An 18,742-nucleotide genomic window follows, 5' to 3' on the forward strand; every position below is an offset into this window, starting at 1 on the left:
TCCAACATGGACGGACATAGAAATGTTTGTTTGATTGCTATCAAACTCACTTCAGTGCATACAGCAATTAGTGAATGCATCACCATTGTTAAAGCCCAACATTCACCCATCATGGTTTCCCACACATTCATTTATTCAAGGTGGCCGCCTATAACAATATCTGATGCCACATATTAATTTTCTAGTTTTGGAACTGGACCGTTCATTAGGAGCGCTATGAGAAAATGTATGCTGTAAGTTTATTCATAGCACCACACTCTCAGAGCACAGAGTGTAATGTGGCCACGGATGGAACAGCAGAACTCTAAGCGCAGTGAAAGTTAAACTTAAACTGCACACATCTGCAAGTCCAGCGAGTAGTCATGTCTTTCAAACATAAAAGTGGCAACAAGAAAAGACAAGAGAGAAACGAACAGAAGGAAAAAGTAGCAACGCTCCCTAAATTAGATTCATTTGGAATTTTATAAACAGTTGCCAGTGGTGTGTTTGTGCGCCTTATAACTACTAACTTGCATGCACAAGGGCCCATCGCAATAGCATGCACTGTGGCCCATGGTAACCACCTTACGCCACTGGCTGGGTCTGAGAGTTTGCTTTCACTTGCCTTTGCAGCAGCTGCTACTCTCATCCATCAATCTGATCTGATCAGCTCTGAGCTCGGTTTTGGGTTTACCTGAAAAATCCATCTATCTATGTTGTACTTTAAACTGACATGATTGTAAGAGCCATCACCCTACACACCCATTTTATATAAGCTGCAAGAGGAAATATTTCACATCTCTATATCTAAGCCACACTAATTCTCAAAACTGTGCAAGCATCTGTAGGAAGATCAACTAGAATTTCTTTTTGCATTAATTAAACTGTTTGAACACAGTGTCTTTTGCAGGACACTGAGGACATAACTCATTGATCCCTAATGGGGTGAACCAGGGGACAACTGTAGTGAAGCCTAAACTGCAGACCTTGACTTTGGCTAGCCTGTCAGTGCTGTCAGTGCTTTAATAAGATGCTTAGCGACACAGTACGTCACAGGCAATGCCAGGACACCGGGGCCTTGTGCTAGCATTGCCCGGAACCACAGAGGAGTGTTTGGTGAGTGTTTCTCTGACCTTTCTGACAGAGCGAAGGGGGGGACTGGCATCTGCTTTATTAAGGCTGCCCACTCTTTATTCACCATGTCACCCCCCAACACCACTACTCCCCAAGCTATGGAATGGGCACTAGCTCTGGAGGAGAGGTGGCAGAGGTAACAGCTGGCTGCAGCCGTGGCCGCATGGCCATGGCATGACCACAGCTTTATTAGTGGCGTCCAGGACACCAGCTGATCCTCTCCCAGGGTCCCTGTCACACTGATGTCTTCATCACTAAGCTGAGCAGACAGGCCAGGCCTGCCAGCCAGTGGAGGTGACAACAAATCCAATTACCTCCCCTCCATGGTGCCCGGACCAGACTTGGGGGGGGGGGCGACAGTGGAGGATGTTGCTAGGATAGAGGATGAGGGACAGGCAAGGCAGGACAGTAGGACAGAATTCTTAATAAATTAATAAATGACATTTCTATAAAGTGAAGTTTAACAAAATGACTCAAATTTGATCTGAAACCTAAAACTCTGTCAGGGCTTTTTTTAGGTATGGTTCAGAGAGAAAACTGTCCATATGAGAGGATGATTGTTTCATACGTAAGTCCACAGTGATTAAGGATATTCCACTGTCTCATTTCACAGCATCAACTTTACAGAAAAGCACGCAAAAATTTCATTCCATTCAGTAAATTCGGGCTACCGTTTCGGGGCTACTCCTTCTGAGTATTTGGAAAATCCATTGTGAGCTACAGCAATGAATGTGTCACATTCGGTAACACGGCTGGTGTGGCGAAAGGAGAGAAAAAGAAAGAAGTCTCTCTCAAACAAAATGTACAGATTTTGAGTTGGGGGAATTTAAAAAGTCATGACCCTTTTAAAGGATATAGTACTGAAAAAAAAAGTTCAGTAGTGTGGTACTAAACAAATGCATTACCATTTGAATATCCTGAAAGTCAGTGCTAAGACACTGTCAAATAAAAGCATTTCCTCTTTAGGCCCAATCAGGTGAAGTTTGCTGGCCCACAGCGTAGACAGCACAGTTTGACCGTGGCCTTGAACGTGCCCAAACTTTCTTCCCTCTCATCTAGGTCCTTTTTTATTTCAATACTGAGCAGGGGGTTGTGGAGGTTGGCAACACAAACCCAATGAGCTGACACAGGCCAAGTTTTCAAGTCTGGCTTTTAAACATTAAATGAATTAAATCTCCATAAACAAATTGGTTCCTACTGATGGTCTGGGACGAAACATGTTAAGTGCTGATCATCACAGGCCAGTATTGATTAGCAATCGGCATAGCTGTCCCCTTTGTGGATTAAGGTGAAGGAGAGGGGAAAGTTGTCTGGCAGAGGGGATGTAGGGAGGGCCGTGAATGGAGAGAAAAGCAAAAGGAGGCAATCCGCCAAAGCAGAACTCCTCAGCTGTTATGTTTTCCCTCACTCTGTCAGTCTCCTCTTTCCACCAGAACCCTGTACTGTGCTGAGGGATGCCTCACCTTATCATCCACAGAGCTTTAGTGTTGGAAGTTTTGCCTTCAATCGGTGACTTAGGTGCCCAACCGGGGAAGATCATTCACCACTTCCTCTCCAGACACCCCTCCATACAGGGATGGGATGATCGATCCACGAGTTGGATACTTGGAGGGTGTGCATATGCTGACAGAGTTGGAGGGGCTCTCACTTTTGAAGGTGGTTGAAGTCTTGCCAAGATATTTCATATTCATAGTTAAATATTCAGCGCGCATGGTGGACAGGGGCAATTTCTGCAGTCAGCCCGCCATTCAAAAGTGAAAGGGACGTGGCTTGTGGATGAAGGGAGCGAGAGAGATAGACACGCATGGGGCTTCATGGTAGTCAGATGAGAGGCTGCCAGCTGCTGATGGGTGACTGTTTGAGCGTGGCGCCTCAGGACATGCCTGTTGAAAGGCGATGCGATCCGATACCCCCACTTATGCGGAGCTTATATACATATGCCCCCTTATGCAGAAGAGGTCCATATCAATTGCAGAACTTCCAGTGTTTTGGTCATTATGCCAAGTTGTTTGAGCGAGCATCTTGCATGTCTGAATGGGGAATGTGCACTTACTGGGCTATGACCACTGAGAAAAGCCTCTTCTGCATAAAATCACCTTGTGTCTCCTTAAAAAAACGTCGAATCACACTGTGTGGTGTGTGTCTGCAAAGCTGCTAAGTGAATAAAGTTTTGATAGAGCAACTTAGTTTCAACATTGAAACTGTACATTTATGTTAGCTGGGCTCACTCTGTGGATGACAGATAAATAATAATACTATGCAGTATTATACAGACAGACAATGGGCCTCATTCACTAATATGTGCATTGAAATGCTTGTACTCAGTGCATAAAATAAGTCATGACACATGTGCACTGGTTGATTTTGTTCTAAGCACCGTGCAGTGAATCAGAATCATTCTAAACTGAAAGGCGCATGCCTGCTATCTGCAATCAGCATACTGCCACACCCCTATTTCTCTATATAAGGAAATACATTTGCCCAGAGCTGTATCAAGGAGAAAGCAATGACGGTGTGTCTGTGCACATATTAACCCTTTGATTTCTGCAATAGAAATGATCCGCGAGGGCCTACATTGGTAATTTTGCTTATTGTGATGTCATTTCAAAGTATCTTCAAATGCTTCATAACTCTAAGTTCTGTGCAACCTGAGGTAAAAAGATATGTAGGTCAATAAACCATAGTAATTGATCAAAATTGTCAATGTTTTTAATCAGGGTGGAAAGATAAGAACAATATTTTTAACACCCCATTATTCTAACTCTGTACATTATTTAGTTCTTTGAGATGTGCTAATTTTTATGACCAAATGAAAAGAAGGGCCTCATTCCTCTTGCGTCATGGTTTGTATGGTGCAAAACTGTGTGAAAACACATTGTTGTTTAGCACACACAGCATTGCATAATGACACCATTAGGAGAGTACAACATGATGACAAGGAGGACAGAACCCTTAGCTGTTATGGTTATTAGTTGAGATCAAAATATCAAGCTTCATGCACGATCTCCAGTTGCTATAGTGGGAAATTCCAGCGTAATTAGGGCGAAATACTGCATTTGCGTGGCATGTAAGGTAAGGTAATATGAGGTCATGACATAATGGCGGGGAAGACAGAAGCCCTAGCTTTGTGTTGCACAACAGTTTGTATGATATCCTACAAATCTGCACCCAACCAATAATGTTATGTCTTTAACATACAGTTACTCAAGTAACATAAAGTTACTGAGATTAGGTTTAGGAAAAGAAATATGGTGAGGTCTTACCTCAAAAAGACTCTAAGTTCACTCAAAGTTCACACGGATCCAAACACACGACTCCAGGGGAAAGTCCTGGGCGAAAGTCTGTTTTTTGTGACCAATCCACTACCCCAACCTGGCTCCGTACAAGCGCTTGGGACTACCTCCTTGTTTACTGCTGTCAGTGCATTGGTCACATGATCACAGCCTTTCAAAAAGCATGGGATACATACGAATTTGGGTGCATTGCCTTTCATAGGAAAACCATACGAAACTTTGTGAGAACAGCCTGAACTGGCTTAAGCTGTTTACTTTGATATGAGATTTGTATCAGTCTTTTCATGTCAGCATCAGGAAGAAGGCAATTATGTTCCTAAATGTTGAACTATTTTACTTTTTACTGTATGATTGAAACCCACAAAACTGTATTTTTAAATCTATTTGAGATCAAGTGCATTACAGGGAAATAAATGACACATAAAACATCAATACTTTGTAGTTTAATGTAATGGTGGGCACAGCTTTAGGTTTATAATTGAACCTGGTTGTGTGGATCAGTTTCAGTGAATTGCTAAACAAGGAGCTATAGAATTTAAATATGTAACTTTGAAGCTACTTGAGGGGGAAATTGAGGGACAATCAAATTTCAAGAGGCTTCCAATCAACACTTGTTAACACTATGTGCTAAGTGTGGCTATGTTAAAGTTGTGTTACAGTTTGACTGTGACAATGTGAACACTTTAAAAAGAGTGCAGTGTTTCCTTGTTCCCACCTACTCCCCTGACTGTCAGTTTCCCATCACCTCCACTCACTGAGAGGATAAAAAACACATCCCTTCTTCCTGTGATAGTGCAGGTCACACCTCTTGGTTTGGAAGAGTGGGAGTGATTTAAAATGACAAGGAGACATGTCGAGTGTTATTCATCAAAGAGCTCCACCTCGCTCCATATCAGAACCAGCCGGTCCATAGGGGGAACCGGGGCGGGAAGTGAATCCGCTCCCCTCCGGCCCCAATCCAGACCCCGAAATGCTGATCCCCCCCTCTGCTCCCCTGACTACACGTCCAAGTGATTACTCTACACCCCCAACCCCTCACTCACACACAAACACTCACACAGGCACACACACGCTCAGAGGGGCTAATTAAGGCTTTAATATGCAAATGAGAGCCGCAGTAAATTACACAGCTGGCAAATATGCCTGTTTTTGCCTGAAAATACATCAGGAGTGCAGCGAGGAGTGTGTTGCTGCTGTTGTTGTTGTGTTTGCAGAGAGACAGGGGATTGCCCCCCACCCTCCAACCCCATCAACTCCCCCTAAGCAACTCAAGCCCCCCCCACCCCTCATCTGTTGGAGTGACTTTTAGTGAGGGACACAAAAGGAGTTATGTGGCTTTGAAAATTCCGGTTCTGTAATGTGATAATATGAAGCTCATATCAACTAGTCTGTGCTTTCCAGCTTTGATTTGACAGCAGTCTCTCTGAAAACAGTCTGGGAAACCTGATGGGACAATTTTCTTGACACATTTTATTTGCATATTCAGTGGTTTAAATATGGTTTTCAAAACTGTTTTCTTTGTTTGGGAAACTCTACAGTCTGATTCTCTTGATTGTGGTTAGGTGGATGGGTCACAAATTTGTAATTAAATTTACTGAAATTAAGTGTTAGTTCACCAATAACACCAATAACAAAAAAGTGTTATCTATCCATGCAGATAGCTTCAGTTTTATGCAACCATGGTTTGAGATATATGACTGAAGTTTCTGCCCCAATACAATGGTAAGAAAATCACATATTCTTGGTGGGGCTTCAACCAGTGAAAAATTGCTCTTAAAAAATTAACAGCAGTTTATTTTTTTCAGAAACATCATCCTGGTTACTCTGGATAATCGACAGACCTACCTGTCAACAGTTTTCAGAGTGATTATCTCTGTAGTACGACGTGATCAGGGCCATAGCTGCTACTGGGGACACATAGGAAATCTGTATTTTTACTGGAAAACTTATAGTTTAACAAATTTGGAGGTAACACTGAATGACAAACCTGATAAAACATGCAACAGCCCAAATGCTCCAGACCTAAAGGATCCTGTAAAATTAAAAATTTGTTCAGGAATTTGCAAGTACAATAACTAAAGCCCAGTATACACTGTGTGATTTTGGGCTGTTCCGGAGGAAAGATGACCAACGTGAAGGAAACGTGGCGATATCTTTGATCATGGCACTAAAATGGTGTTCCTATGTCGCACAGTCACTATGTTCACATGATATTAGAGAAAATTGTTTTATTGTGTTAGTTTGACTAAACCCAGACTTTTAAAGTACATGTAAACATGTTAGTACGATTTAAATTGTACTTAATAGAATTTCTCAAAGTCGGACTATCATACCCAGATAATGCTACTGGGAGTCAAATTACTCCTGCATGTACTCAATGAGACCCAAACTAGCCGAGGCGCCCTGCACATGCTCCACAGTTTCCGCCCTGAGCTTTGACCCAGAAGTCAAATACCATGAAATGTATGACAGAAGAAAAGAAGAAAAAGTAAAGTGTACAGCACGTATGAAATATACAGAGCTGTAAAGTTACCAACGATGGTACCAGTTTGCTGCTAGCTAACTTATTTTGATTATTTGGTCTGTGACGTTATAGGTCAACTGGAAAAAGATCCAATAGTAACAAGCTGAAACGAGGCATATCGCCACCTATTGTAGCAGACATCTTGTAGTCAATAAATCAATCCCCCGTCTGTGCTTGTATACTGACACCGTCTGTCCATCATTCTAAATTAATGCACTGGCTTGTATCACCATGTATCTAAGTATAGTAACCAAAGCAACAGGAACATAGTAAAAGCCTTGTTTCCCATTTATTTCCCACACTGAATTGTGTCCTTCAGTGTCTCATACTCTGAACACCACAGGATGATCCTCTGAACTCACTGATATTTGTATCACATTAGCTCACATCCCATTGGCTGTTCAACTTGCTAATTTGGACTGCAGCTGACAGTAACTTAACACATGGCTATTTGTGAAAATTTCGATATTGATTTGGTGACAATGACATGGCTGGATAATTAGCTAGTCTTATCAAACATAATACCAAATGATCGCAAGCTGTTTTTGTGATTGTTGCACGCTGAAATGCCTGTTTTCACCGCAGCTTTTCTAAAATAAATGTGAATGCATGTTGCAATGTTTTAGGTGTGTTTTCTATCACGCAAAAATAAATAAAAAGTTTTTATTTATTTTTTGAAATTATAGTTACAAAGGATGCTAATGGTGTGATGCATTTTCAGAATCAGCATTGGCAAAAAATAAAACAATATCAAAAAAATCTTTGCTGGTCCAAAATAGTTTTTGTTACATCATAAAAATGTAGTAGGTGACAGCGGGGTCGACAGGAATGAAACAAGCTTTCCTGTTTGTAAAGATGTCGACCTACAGGAAGAATAGGCTCGATTACAGATGAGGCAGACATGGCAGTAGAGTTAGCATCAGATTAGAGAAAGACCACTGTGTGCTCCGAAGCGTCACCATCAGGTGAGGGAGAGCCTGGTGGCCTCCAACAGCTTGACAACAGTTATGACACTACATAGTTTGTAAAAAGCTCCAACATTCACTCAATTCAATAATATAATCTATGTCCAGTGTTCTAAAGTGGTCAGTTATTTTAGTTGTGTGTTTGAAATGATAATTGTCCCCACTATAAAAGATGGTAAAATTTGCCTGTTCTGTGCTGCAGGAAAGGGCCCACTCAGGGTTAGCTGTGGAGGTCTCGTGTGTTTGGATTATGATGCCACTCACACCAGCATCAAACTGGCTCAAATCCCGTAATAATAACTTAATTTGCATAGCTTTATAATAAATTTATTTGTATAGCATTTATCTAAACAAGGTTACCAAGTGTTTCACAAAGTGCATGGTAATAAGACAACAGTAACATTACAGTAATTTAAAAAAAAAAAAAAAAAAGTTAAAAGCTAATAAAAATAGTGCGTACAGAGGCAAAGACAGAACAAAAGAAAGTAAAACACAAAAGTTACAAATCACAAAAGTTCAAATCAGGCATTAAAATGGAGAGTTTTCCTGTAAAATATGTTTTAGGCAATGATTTAATTTCAACTGAGAATCAAAAGTGATGCCTAAATTTCTTGCTGCAGATTTTAGTTGCCAGAGGACCAATAAACAGTTATAATTTGCTTGCTAGGTGAGCAGGGCCAAAGATTATTACTTCTGTCTTAACGTTATCAGTGTGACACTAACAATTATCTTCTGTCCCAGGTGCAGCAGTAGTCCCATGATAAAAAGAGCGTGGGGGCAGGGAGGGGCTGAGCAGATCAATATGTTGCATGCAGCTCTTCAGTGAAATGAAATTTTACCTGTTTTCAAATTTCCAGTTAAGTTGCGGGGACTGGACAAAATTGCAAGGGCACATGGAATTCACAGGAGTGGGCTGAGTTAATTGTTGCAATCGTAACGTCGGAAAATTCTGGAGGGACTGCATTATATTTATTGTTTGGTTGGTCCTATTTACTGGAGTAGTAAACATCATTTCTGTTGCCAAAGAACATTATGGGATGGCAATGACTGTTCCAGGTTTTAGTCAAACCCTTGGGTGTTACCAAGGTATTTGACTTTGGCAAGTGGTCTCACTCTCAGCCAGGTCTCAATTGTAAGTATTCGAAAACTGACTTCTGGCCTCAGACACAGATGAAAAAAAAAGGTCCTCTCATGTTGGCATACTATGTGGCCGGTCGCTGTTATTATCTAATGATGTCTGGCGGCATCAGGGGGAAATGCAGTGGGACAACAACAAAAGTTAGGGCAGCGGAAGTCCGAGTAGGGTGGGTGGGAGTGGTGGTGAATGGATCTAACAACCACTGACTTTTACCCAGGAGGCCAGTGTTCGCTTCCAGATTTTAAGATTTTAAAAACAAACCCTGTTCTTTTTTGCTAAACCCAACCATGTGCTTTTGTTGCCTAAACCCAACCACATGCGTGTTTTGTTCAAGGAAAAAACGTAAATTTGTGGTGTTGTACTGTAGGTACTATATTGTACTGTACTGACTGTATGCAAACTGTATATTTCCTGTGAAAACTAAAGTGTATTTTGAAATACAGGCCGAAGTTGGCACGGCACCCCAGAATGTCAACAACTCAGGGTACCTTGAATGTGTTGACATGGAAAGTCCATGACCAAATGTTGATATGTGACGAGGTCAGAGTGAGAATGTGTTACCATGGTATAAACAGAATGATGTCCTTTGAGTTGTCTTTTATCTAGAATGAATGGACTCCATGGACATAACTGTCTGATGGGGTCCATCTGTATATTCCTGATAATGGACACCTCACTAGGCATTATCCCTTACTCAGCATCATCTGGCCCTTAGTCATACATTTTGGCCACAGTTTGATCTGAGGTTGGGAGCCATCCAGACACATCATAGAATATTAACCATTGTATTTGATAGATACTGTTGTCTAAAGTGTTTTTAATTAATACAAGAGCACATACTAATTAAGATTAAATACTGGAGGTGTTGATTCCGTGAAAACTCTTAACATCATATAGAGACACAGAGATTCTCCATTAAAGGCTGCATATCTGTTGTTAGGTCATGAGAAATGAGATGTTCTCAAGTGATTCACTTGGTTAAATAGTGGTTAAAAACATCCTTTCCTTTATGCTCTCTGAGCTATGTGAGCTGTATTTTGTGGTGTGGTTCCAGTAGGTGATTGACTGATCTGGTAACAGTGTGAACCCTGCCCCCCCCCTTGCTCGGAGCTGTTCTCCACTGCCCTCTGAGGCACTGCTGGGAGGTTTGTTCTGCCTGGTTGCTGTTGTCTGCCTACGTACTCTGTTCCCCAGAGCACCAGTGTCATCATGATGCAACTGAAACCTGAGTGCCGACTACATGCATGGTCAGGTCGTCCTGTCACCTAGCCACCCTACTGGGACTGACCGTGACAGGAAGGGTGCCCAAAAACATACCCAGAGACCTCTTTGTTTCACGCTGTTCCTAAAATAAGACTCCACACTCCTTCAAATGGTGCCCTCTGCACAGTACATTTCCCACAGCAGTGTGTCTCCATGGACCCATACAAACACATGTATCTGTTCTCAGATGTCACTCCCATACCTCTCACATTCACAGAAATGTAATTTAAATCCAGTAAACTAAACTGAAGCGTGAACAGTCAAGGTTGTTGGAGGAAATAAAGACTAACCACAGCAGACCTGTTCAACATATATTAGACATTAACAGCAATCTGATATCCATAGGAATACTCATTATGGCTGCATATTTCAAGTATGAAAAACTACTGAAGAGTAAACATCACAATGATTCAAGAGAGTGGCATTCATTTTGGTCTGGTTCAAGCAAAGAAAGGGTCACTGTATTTCACCCATAATCTTGCTATATTTCTAACTGTCATAACTTACATCCAATAGTTTCTCACTGGAGGTCACTCATAGTTCAACAAGGCTAAGAGTTTACAGCCAAGCTAGCAGCTCTGTGAGGCCGTATTTAGCCGATGCTTGAGCTTAACACTAACTTCCGCATGGTAACATACTCACAATGACAATGTAAACATATTATTTATGAGGCAAATGGTTTGCATTTAAACCTCACAACTAATATGACACAAATCCATAATTACAGTTGTATACGTGCATTGCTTGTGTTTCTTGGCAGTGGCCTGGCACAGATTCGCTATGGCAAACTCTTATTGCACTGACAAAAATCAATCACTTTCACAAAGCTGGATTACCATACTGAACAACCTCTCTGGGGCCCCAAGGCCCTACGTCCACTCTGTGGCAATCACAGCAAAGTGTATATTTTTAATATGAAAGGTGTCATATACACTCAGTAGCCACTTTATTAGGTGGCCTTCAGCAGTACAATCTGATGCAAGGCTGTACATAAAAAGCATCAGAAAAGTCTGTTTTTATGATGTTCATGTTTCTATTCTTTACAGTCATAGCGGTGTTAATACAGTTCTCCGTAGGGATGAACAGTCATGATACAAGGCCGGTTGCTGTTACTGTGTTACAGGAGCCAGTAGTGTCAGGGGGAAACACATCTGGGCAACAACGAAAGTTAAGGTGGCAGAAGCCCGAGTGGGCAGGAGGGTGGTGTTGGGTCCAACAACCACCAACTTTCACCCGGGAGGCCAGTGTTTGCTTCTCTACAATTGTAAAGCCAAACCTTGTTCTTTTTTTCCTAAACCCAACCGTTTGTGTGTTGGCTTAACGTAACCATGTGCGTTTGTTGTCAACAGAAAAAAATCAATTTGTGGTGTTGTGCCAACGTAGTGAGTTTATTTTGAAAGAGACTGTGTGCAAACTGTACATTTTCTGTGAAAACAGAAGTGTATTTTGAAAACAGACAACACATGTAATAGGATGAAGTTGACACAGCATCCCAGAACGTCAACAATCAACGCACCCAGGGTACCTTGCACGCCATATCTCAATGTGGAAAGTCCATGACCAAATGACGGTATGTGATGAGGCTGGAGTGAGAGTGTGCTGGTTTTACCACTGAGGTCACACTTAGTGATGTTGTACTGGTGTGCATTATATTCAGAGGTTAAATGTGCACATTTTTGACTACAAAAAGTGCACATTATACAACAGCAAGTTTCAACCCAGCAATTTGATTGCATAAGAGGCGTTCCATGAGTGCTGAAACAAGCACAACAGCATTGGAACTTTTAACTATGCATGTTTCACTGCAGTTTACCAGCCCGTTCTCATTCCAAGCTCATCAAATACCATTGCTTTGTCAGTGATTTTGGTGACAGACAAAAATGCAACAACGCCAGTTTATACAGTGTTGCCAACTTAGCGACTTTGTCGCTATATTTAGCGACTTTTCAGACCCCTCTAGCGACTCTTTTTCAAAAAAGCGACTAGCGACAAATCTAGCGACTTTTTCTGATGTTATTGAAGACTTGTGGAGACTCTGTTGTGAGAGCACGTATCATTCTGACTGACGTCAGTTTTTGTCTCTCCCACGACGTTATTCCTCTCTCCTATAGCAGCCATTACAATTACATGCATATGGACAATTATGCAAATTAGGCGATGATGTCATTTAGCAACTTCTAGCGACTTTTAGGACAGCCAATAGCTACTTTTCTTACTGAGGAGTTGGCAACAGTGAGTTTATAACACCAACAGATGGCATCAGTTTGAAACTCCACCAGTGACAAGGTGATACAATGAGCTAGAAAGTCCCTATGGGGTTGGTGGGAGGGGAAGTGGAGGGGTCCAACAAACCCTGAACTGAAGCAAAACCATGATTTTATTTTTCTAAACCTAACCACGTGCTTTTGTTGTAGAAGGAAATGAATGTAAAAATGAGCTGCTTTACCAGTGTTGTAAGTTTAAAAGACTGTATGCATCTAACAAACAAATGTATCTCGAAAAGACACAATGCATGTAACAAGTGTCAATTGACACACTATCCCACAACTTCAACAACAGGCACAGGAGGATACCGAGGGTGTCATATGTAAACCTAAAAGTTCACTGACCAAGCGACGATATTTGACGAGCTGGGATGAAAAAGCATTGGCTTTACAGGTGTTCTAAGCCATTCATTACATTAACCATTTATTAGCCTACATTAACAACTGTAACAATATTTCTACAAATAACATCAAAGCACCCTCTGGGGCTGCAAAATCAAGCCAACACAGAAGTGCCAAAAACTACAGTTCTTGGATAGCCAGCTGACACTGGCTCCAGAGATGAGTCACAGACAACTGTACGGGAGGTGATTTTAAAAAAAAAAATGTTTATAACTTACTCATTTACATTTGACTTTAAGTTACGCATTATTAAGGGTGGGCCTAGACTGTCTGCTGATAGTGTCCTCTCCTTCAGTTCCACCCCTTGCTCCACCACAGCTCCACCCTCTCACTCAAACATGGTCACTTGTGGTTGCAAAATGCCAAGATGCTGACGGGTGAAATGCTGAACTTGAGGCTTCAAAACAGCTGTCCACAAACCAATGTACTGTCTGATCAAGCTGTTTACCCATCAGAATCACACCTGCCACCAAAGTGACTGTTAAAAGACACTGGTTGCACAATAAATGGAAACATACAGAAAAATGTACATGATGGCCTGCTGTAACATGTGGACCTACACAAAGCAAAAAGCTAGTGTGCAAGAATGTTTTATTCCTATAGGTTTTAGGTGTACCAGATATAGTGGCCTGAGAGGATGTAAATGCTTTATTTAACAAAACAGAAGTAAAGTTGGTAAAAATACCATTAACCTTTAAGCATTAAATACCTTGTTGTCCTTTTGGCTTCCTGTCAAAGAATAACAACTGCTCCTGTCGCCCCTCTCCACTGGACCACTGAAACAAACCACTGAACCTCCTTCCTGTTGCCTCTCCTTCCACACACACACCAACAAACACACTCCATGCTGCTGTAATTATCACTCAGTGAGACAGGCTCTAACAGCTACACCTTGCTGGGTCGACATTCAGAAGAGGACACTCTCCAGCATTATCACTGAGCTCCTCTGCTGGAGAACAGCTGACAGGACGCCACGTTGGCTAAATCCAAAGCCAAATATTTAAGCGTCAAACAGGTAAACAGGCTGCTGAGGCTCCCTAGTCCTCGACCCATGATTATGAGAGGGGGAAGTTTAGTGCATTAGTTGGGTTGACAGAGTCCCCTGATAAGGATGTATAAACAACTCCACCTTGTAAAGGCTACAGAGAGAAGTTGCCCCTCAGAAAAGATTGCTTTCCACTAGGGCCAGGGTGCATGAATATTTTAGATGGGTAAATAATTAATAATTAACAGCAAACAGGCCAGTGATCAAATGGAGCAGCGTGGCAACAGACATGAAAAATCAGACTCTTGTAAACAAAGACAAGAGGACCCAGATTTCCTCCCCTCTTGCCACCTTCTTTTCTCGCTTTTTAAATATGCGCATCTTCAATCACCCCCCACATCGCCGTAAAGCCACACACATACAAAAGGCACATGTAGGAACACACAAACTCCATATGAGCGACTCTGTCAAACACACACAAAGTGCTGCCATAACCCCTTCGTCACTCAGTCACATTCATACCCACACTTATTTTCCATCACAAGAATGAAATTTTCACATATTCCTTGGCGACCCAGGGAATGTGACTGAGCGAGAACACTTGATCTGGCCACCCGCTGTTTTCTGATGGAAAGATTTGCTTTTTAATACAATCGTCACTCCTCCCACCTGGATATGCCACGCCAAGACAAATCCCAGCTGTGTGACTCCAAAACCTGACAGAGCTTAAAAATTCCCTTATTACCATTCCCTTAAAATATCCAGCCACACTAACTCCCAACAATGGTGGAAATGCTAATCACGTCTCTCGGCGGCTTAGAGGAGCATGAAAACAGAGCCGCCAATATGGAGGCTTTGGTGCATGTGCAAAAAGTGAGGAAGGAGACGAAGAAGTCCCAGCTTTAATGACACACATTCACAGAAGCGTCATGGCTCTTAAAAGCTGCTTCTCCAAAATCTGGCGCATCTTGCCGCTTGACTTTAGCCAGAGGAGACATTTCATAAAAATCAGACTTAATCGTGTAAACAACACGCAGACAAACAGAAAACCACTGCAAACAAAAATAAAACAACTTTGGAAGCTGTGCACGGATCGCCTTCAGAGTTAATTTTAAAGTAAGCATTCCGTTCCTTGGAGATTTTAATTAATGCTTTAATATGCAAATAAGTTAGCAGAGATAAAATCATGACAAACAGATGGCAAGTGTGGGTAATTATTTTGTGAATCCAGCAGGGGCATGTATTAAAGTTATGGCATCGTTTTCCTCAGGCCTCTGCAGCCATGGATGGTAGACGAAAAAACAAAACAAAAAAAAACAACAAAAAAACAAGTATTACTGATGAGACACAAATGACTTACTTGTGTCTCCAAATGACAAATGCGGCCAGAGTGAGTCTGAATATATCACAAAAGACATGACATTAAAGATGAGTCTTCCTCAGTCACTACTACCCCGTCTTTCTAAATTAGGAAGGGAATTTTAAATGAAAGCACCAACAATCATTTAATGCCTACAGAGCCAAAACACAAAGTGTATCCATTTTACTATCAGGCTGCATCACCAGTAGTCTGGACTGTTTACACCAGGCAGGGGTCAATATACAGCCTTGTAGCAACACAAATCACAGTTCATAACACCGGGTAATATTTTTATGCCTCAAATAATCCTGTTGACAGAACAATCAAACCACAAGGTCTAATTAGTACAGTATCTGTTCTGGAGTTTTCAGTCTTATCACATGCAGCAGATGGAGATGTCATGGATGTCATGGATGTTCAAATTTCAGTTTTCTGAGACCTTCAGTGACACCTACCCATGCTAGTAAAAAGTTAAGATAAGCTCACAATGGATGAGTTTTTGTGTCAAGTGAGCCTAACGTTTTTATGTTATTTTGACTATCTGGGGAATTTGTGTAGAATTTACATTAAATTTTGTGTCACGGATGGACTGGGGTTTACAGTGAGGGTACTTGTGCTGTGTTGGGTGTAATATGTTACTGTAATCACCTTAAATTTGTCTGTATAACACAGTCATGTAGAACATTACTGTTCCTAAATGTAGTAATAACATTATAATTACTAATTAAACAATTGTCGTTATTTGCTATATAATTATAATACGGACATGGACAGTCCTTGCAGACTTCGAGGTGGCACAGGTCATTTGACAAATGAGACTCCTCCTCATGAGGTATAACTGCTGCTTTAGTGATAAACATGTAATAACTAGTAATAACTATAAACATGACAATAACTAGTTGACTAGTTAACGCCATGGTTTGGAGAGCAAGCGACTGAAGTGAGCTTGTTTGAGGGCCCATTAAATGCAGTTCATATGACATTTAAAGGTTTTTTGTTTTATTTTTCTAAATAAGTCTTAGTCTTAGTTTAAGACTATTGATATATTATTTTGAGGCAAACAATATTTGTACTAGGCAGTGTTAGGACAGCCAGCCTCTTTAAGATTGTTCTCTATATTGATATAGTCTGAGACAGTTTCAGATGACTGCAGTGGCATCTTGATAATCCTGATCCATGTTTTGTGCTGATTTGTGGGCGTATGGATGGTTTAACTTTATATTGTTAACTGGCAATTATGTGACAATGTGGGCAATGTTGCAGAGTGTTGCAAAAGTACAAATACGAGTGGTGTACTAAATAACTTTCTGCAGGGAGTAAATAAGGTCCGGGTAATTAATTAATTAATTAAACGTGTAATGAATTTGTCACAGAAAAATATGTCATTAAGCATCCAGTCAAATTTGAATGAGTAAAAAATCACCAAGTACATATTCTCTGCTCTGAGATGCTGGAGGCGTGTCCACTGAGGGAGCTGAAACAAAGATTGAGCCACTGTGAAATGACAGACATTCTTTAGGAGCTAAGCCAGTAGCACACTAACATAAACCCACCCCTAACCAAAGAATGAGCCACTGCGCAACAACAGACTCTTGTTATCAGCTAAATCAGTATCACAAAGCACACAACCCCCCCAAGAGATCAAGCAGCTGTGAAATGACAGACACTCGTTGGGAGCTAAGCCTGTAGCACAGTAAAATACATGCACCACCGTATAAAGGCTAAAATTGTCTCTGAACATGCCAAATTTGAACAACCACTTACAATTCAGTGAAAAAGCACATACTAGAGCATTCAGATCTGTTGCTACAATGACAGCTGCTGCACCTACCTGCTCCTGTGGGAGGATGTGGTCAACATCCAAGCTAGTCAGCGAATGGTTGATCCTCAGGGCCAGACTCAAGGCCATCAGGCCTCCAACCTTCACGTCATTCTGACGCAGGTCCAGCTGCTGAATCTGATGACTCTCTGCAAGAAACTCTGCCAACGCCACAGCTCCTTCACCAAAAGACAAGGTTGAAAAGTTAAAGAGGGCTAGCTGAGTAGCATGCCCAGGTCACAAGGGTAGTTTGATATTGAAAACCTCTCTTGACTTGCTAACCTAAATAACCTACTTTGTCTAGACTGCAGTTTTTAGGTTTGGTATTGTCAAAGTGTTACACATTTCCGGTTGTGAATTGTGGCAGCAGTCTCAGTGTTTTATTTTTATGCATGTGACTTTTATTGTTTGCTGTCTTCTTGCTGTGACACTGGTGTGCTTTGGCTGCGCCTGCACTACAATGAATGACTGAGTACTAGACACACCCCCTCCACCACTCATTGACTGTGCAAGACTAAAGAGAGGTAGCGGCTAGACATAATTGTTTTAATGAGTGACAGGTGTGACCAGTGGGAGAATACGGGGAACAATTTCATAAATGCAAATGCCAAGCAGCAGATGGGGGACAACACGACAGTGAGTAGTCAGAGAGAGAACATGGGAGGCTTGAGCGGACCGAGATGAGCAGCTAGCCATAGAGTTGAGTTCAACGTGCAATACAGACAAATGAAGGAAAGCGAATTACCTATAAGTGCATGTGCATGTGAGATTCTCCTGTTGTTTGTGACAGTGACTGACGACGCTCTATGCTCGCCTTGATAGCGCTACCGGTGCGAGGAGGGCCTGAGAGACTGAGAGGAGCAGTTAGTCATGGAAGATAGGCTCGACAGACAGAAGGCTTGGACACGGAGCCACCTATCATTGTAGTCGAAGTAAGAGAAGGCGATCCAGCAACAGCAAGTCATGGCCACGTTCACAAGGATCCTTCTCCTCACAACTCCGCTACAGTGACTCCCTGCTTGCCAGCAGCAAAACAAGGACTTAACGCCCCTGGCTGAGAGGTACATTGGACTGGCGGTAATCCGGCTGTTATATATACTTTAATTACTGTTTATATCTTGTTTTAGTCCTCATTTGTGATTGTATGATTATTTAAAGTTAATTAAAATTGAGATTTTATTGCACAGGTGGTGTCCTCCATTTCTAACAGTGGAGAGTTGTTGGTAATAATTAAAAAACTTAATCCAGTGGGACACCACTGTTCTCTTGGCGTTGTACAGCAGGACTACCAGCCCCACCGTTAGGAAATGGATCCGGCACAGGCTAATAGCAGTACAGCTAATACCACTCAGCTTGCTATGCCATGGTTTATGGGGGCTGCATGGGTTTTCAATATCTGATGGGGAAAAACAAGATTTGGAGAATGGAGGGCTCGGGTGGACACTGCAGCAACAGGCTGATTTTGTGTTGGGTGCTTTAGAAGGAGACACCAAGTGAGAACTGCAGTTGGTAGAATCTGGAAAAAAAGTATTGGTTCTGCTACATGGACTGTATACTAAACCAGAACTAAAGTGCAGCTGAGAGCCAGCTTTTTTAATTGGAGGCAGCAGGCAGAT

At 41.8% G+C, this 18,742-nt stretch overlaps 1 protein-coding gene across 1 annotated transcript in view; it reads right to left on the reverse strand.

Moving 5' to 3' along the window:
• The window catches only part of si:dkey-288a3.2 (protein phosphatase 1 regulatory subunit 37), a 111,858-nt gene that overhangs the window by 34,515 nt on the left and 58,601 nt on the right, over nt 1-18,742 (reverse strand). The window contains exon 10 of the mRNA XM_049596302.1: nt 17,139-17,305. Within this exon, the coding sequence (XP_049452259.1) occupies nt 17,139-17,305 (167 nt within the window). The remainder of the gene's footprint in view (nt 1-17,138; nt 17,306-18,742) is intronic.

This window comes from Epinephelus fuscoguttatus, linkage group LG14 (assembly GCF_011397635.1).
Source record: "Epinephelus fuscoguttatus linkage group LG14, E.fuscoguttatus.final_Chr_v1".
NCBI lineage: Eukaryota > Metazoa > Chordata > Actinopteri > Perciformes > Serranidae > Epinephelus > Epinephelus fuscoguttatus.